This window comes from Myotis davidii, unplaced genomic scaffold, assembly GCF_000327345.1.
Source record: "Myotis davidii unplaced genomic scaffold, ASM32734v1 scaffold249, whole genome shotgun sequence".
Classification (NCBI taxonomy): domain Eukaryota; kingdom Metazoa; phylum Chordata; class Mammalia; order Chiroptera; family Vespertilionidae; genus Myotis; species Myotis davidii.
Window position 1 is genome coordinate 10008 of NW_006300367.1, and position 4038 is coordinate 14045.

A 4038-nucleotide genomic window follows, 5' to 3' on the forward strand; every position below is an offset into this window, starting at 1 on the left:
GAAAATACCACATGATCTCACTCATTTCTGGATAATGAAGACCATTATAAACTTATGAACAAAAATAGATACAGAGGCAGAGCTGCCTCGAACAGGACACAGGACGGCCAGGAAGGGTGGGAGGGCAGGAGGGGGGTGGGTAAGAGATTAACCAAAGGACTTGTATGCATGCATATAAGCATAACCAATGGACATAAGACACTGGGGGGTAGGGAGGCCAGGGGGTTGTCAAGGGCAGGGGAAAATAAAGGAGACATATGTAATACTCTTTGTAATACTTTAAGCAATAAAAAAAAGAAGGAAAAAAATTCTGCTGTTCTGTGAGGCATTTAAATTCCATCTTTTAGATAATAAGCCTAGCCTAAGTCTGTCTCCTGGGAAAGACACAATGAATTTCCTGTACCAGTCAGAGATGATGTAAGGACATGTGGCTCTCGGGGAAGAATTTTTGGCTTGGTATTAGAGCTTGAATGTCTTCAACTCCTACACTGTGCAGTGTTTTAAAGCAGCCAACAGAAAGGGCCTCCGAGGTTGATTCCACATTAACAGGGTCTGGGGCCAAGGTACATGACAACTACATTACAGTAAAGGCACTGTCATTGTCCCACATGCAGGCTACCTTCCTCCATTTGTTTTGGCCTTCCAGACTTCCCTTTGCTCTTTGCCTTCTCTCTGTCATTTTCTATTTTAGAGAATCATAATCCATATGCCTCTTTTAGTTGCATTTAGCCCTTGAAATTGTCTTATTAGCATTGTTTATGTGTCCTGCCTGTCTATTTTACATAAAGTAGCCAGGAAATTCCCAGTCATGGAATCCTAGGCAAAATCCTATTGACATAGACCCTCTTTCTATATTGCATCTAGGAATATGGTATCTTAGGAATAAGAGGAAAATCCTAGCCTAAGAGGCTTTCAAAATATACAAAGGCTCTCTGCTTCTGTACCCAAGACCATCAATAGGTGAGGATTTGAAATGGACATAGCCATTTTTCCCAGTGCTAGAAAGGAAACAGGTACAATAACTTCAAGCCCATTACCACCAAGAAAGAGGTCTCTATGCTACTTTCTTTTTAATTAACACCATTTTTTCCTATACAGTCTTTGAATACTCTGATAATTTTGCATGATTTTCATAAGCAGTTGTCAGAACAAAAGGTAAGTCACCTGAATATGTTACCAAGAATTATAATTATAATGTCTTTTATTGGTTCTTATCCCCAGTCCTCCATTTTATTTTTCTAATCAATTTGGACTGTTGGTTCTCTTATTACATAATCTACTTTCTTTATTACCTGGCTGTCAACCACATACCCTAAGAAGTTTCTCTGAGAAGTGAGAGTTGGGCACTTATCTACCAAGTATCTAAGCAGTTAAAGTATCCCTGGGGGAAAAAGGTGAGGTTGATAACACCTCGAATTGGCATTTTAAGTTTCCCGGTTATTCTCTCTGACTCTACTAATATTACTACCCTTTGTCCTTTTTATTTTTAATCACTAGCTTTATCAGTACATTCAGAGAAATCATTATTGAATACATAACTCAGAACCCTGGGCCCCTGCACCTCTGGCATGTTCAAGGACCAGAGCAGAGCCTGAAGCTTTAGGAGGAGAGCTAAAATACAAGCTTTGTCAGAAGCTGGTTTGGACCAGGATACATATACATTGTGAATTTATTACCATACTAACTTCAATTACCTTAATTGTTTGTGTATGTGATAAGGACACTTAAGACCTATTCTCATCAACTATCGTCTATCAGCTTTCTACTTTCCTTTCCAGTCATTGACCATATGCATAGCATGCCATCCTTAAGCCAGTATCCCAGTTCCTCTGCATTCTAATCCAAATGTTCTTGGGAGACCGGGAAAATTTCTACTTGACAAAAGCCATTACTCATTGGCAAGGAATAAACAGACACAATTTGAGAGAGAAGTGACAATGAAACTGCATTTTTACTAAACCCTTTTCAGCCTCCTCCATTGTTACCTCCACCATCTTTTCATACATTGAAAAAATGGTCTAAACTCTTCTAAAAATAGAAAATCAGAGAAGTTCACATGGCCTGTTTATTCAAATTAGGATTGTATCCCTTATTCTGTTTATCTTCTGGGAGACCATTGACACAAAATTGGTATTGCTACTTAGGAGCTATATATGGTGTGACCATCAAGCTCCATTTATTGCAAATGGTTAACACAAGCCTTTCTTTTAAGATGCCTATAAAATCCCCATAATAACCAGTTTACAGCTTATATCTTATGCTCTGCATTAAGTTTATTTCTTTCTCCGACTTTCCCCTTAGAAAAATCTACAACTGTTCAGCTTTCCCCTCTGCCCAATTCCCTATTGTCACAGCTCCTTATTTTCATAGGTAGAGAAGCCACCAAAACATGGGTGGAGAAGCCTAAAGCTTGGAGCCATCAATTAGAAACTCATTAGTCTTGCTATTCAAGAGTGTCCCCTGAAAAAAGTTACTTTCCTGTCTTTATCGACAGGACTTGCTACTAATATTTCATTTAATTTCAGGAAACACAGAGTACCTGTGTCAATTCCTGTGCTACGTACTGGAGATACAGAAATGTACCTAACATGCTTTCCACCTTTGAAGAACTTTTAGTCAAATGGAGGAACACAGTTATAATTTTCTCCTCAAATTTAATTTTTCCCATCTCATTCATTTTTGTATTTAACAAATTGCTGAGAGTCTACAAAATACCAAACAATGAATTAGGCACTGGTGGTACTGATATTAACAAAACGGACATGGAACTTTCTGTCAAACACAGGATCTATGTCTTTGGAGGTCAGTGTTTGACCAAGGAGTGAAATCGCTATAAAGGATTATGGGTGGTGCTGGTTTAATGATTAAAACAGCACCGTAATTCCATCACTTTGTTAATAAAAGTCTGTCTCTATTTCCTTAAAAAGTATTCTAGACCAAGTGAGTCAAGAACCAGCCAACTAAAGTAAATTTTCATCTATTTTTTCCATGTTATCTGTGGTCTCAGGGGAGCCTGGGTTCATGCTTCCACTAGCTGCTAAGGCCTGATGCTTCACCAAAAGTCATCCCTGACCCTGGGTCAATTGCCCAGTCTACCAAGTAGCACATGAATAAGTTTTCAATGAAGAGGTTTTTAAAAGCACCATAAATGTGTTTCCCAGGCAGAGTGATGAAAGCTATTCTGCCTTGTGACAGGATTGAAGTGCAGCTAAAAAATAACCTGAAATTTATTGACCAAAGTCTTCCCTCCCTATTAGGAAAGAGCCATTTTTTCTACTTAATCATAAGGAAGAAAAACAAACAAGCAAGTGGAACATGAAACTTCAAAAGAGATAGAAGGTTTGTATTATTTGAAATGCCTTCAGGGTTGGCCTGCTTGGGTTGAAAAGGAGCAAAGAGAGGAACTGGTTTGGGCAGGGGCTGTTTGTGTGTTTGTAGTACCGCTAGATTTAGGAATCTATTTGCACATGTGTGTCTATGGAGTGCCTAGGGTAACATGTGGGTTGTTTGTATTCTGTGTGTATTTTCTTACATGCATATACATTTTTCTGAATGTATTTATGGATGTTGGTGCATGAATGAGAGTGAGTGAGTGTATGTGTGTGTGTGTGTTCAACCTTCCCTCACAACCACTCATGACACCTTCTCCTGAGAAATAACCTGCTTCTCCAAATGATTCCTAGAACTGTGTGACTGAGAGTCCTGTGAAGTCAACATGCCTAAACCAATTCTCATCCTCCAGTCTTTTGCCTCCAGTCTTTTTGTTCAAAAAGTAGCTTCAGTTGCTTTCTTATGAAAATCCTAATTATTAACTCATACCCAGCAATACAAAGAGAGAGCTTCATATTCTTGGTGAATCTGGTTATCCTCAATGGCCTATGAGCTCTCTCTGAATATAGGGATTCCCAGAACCCCATAACGCTGATTTGGACTTTTAAGGAGTACTTGTTGAATTACCAACTAGCAACAGTTTTAATGCACACCTACATCTGAATCTGTGGGAATTAGTAGTCAACAGGTTAAAAAGGGGCAAGATAG

At 38.9% G+C, this 4038-nt stretch overlaps 1 protein-coding gene across 1 annotated transcript in view; it reads right to left on the minus strand.

The window, feature by feature from the left end:
• Positions 1-2539: 2539 nt before the first annotated feature.
• LOC102768798 (gamma-aminobutyric acid receptor subunit alpha-3-like) overlaps positions 2540-4038 on the minus strand; it is a gene marked incomplete at its 3' end in the record, with an annotated part of 95947 nt that continues 94448 nt past the window's right edge. The window contains exon 6 of the mRNA XM_015572486.1: positions 2540-2704. Within this exon, the coding sequence (XP_015427972.1) occupies positions 2540-2704 (165 nt within the window). The remainder of the gene's footprint in view (positions 2705-4038) is intronic.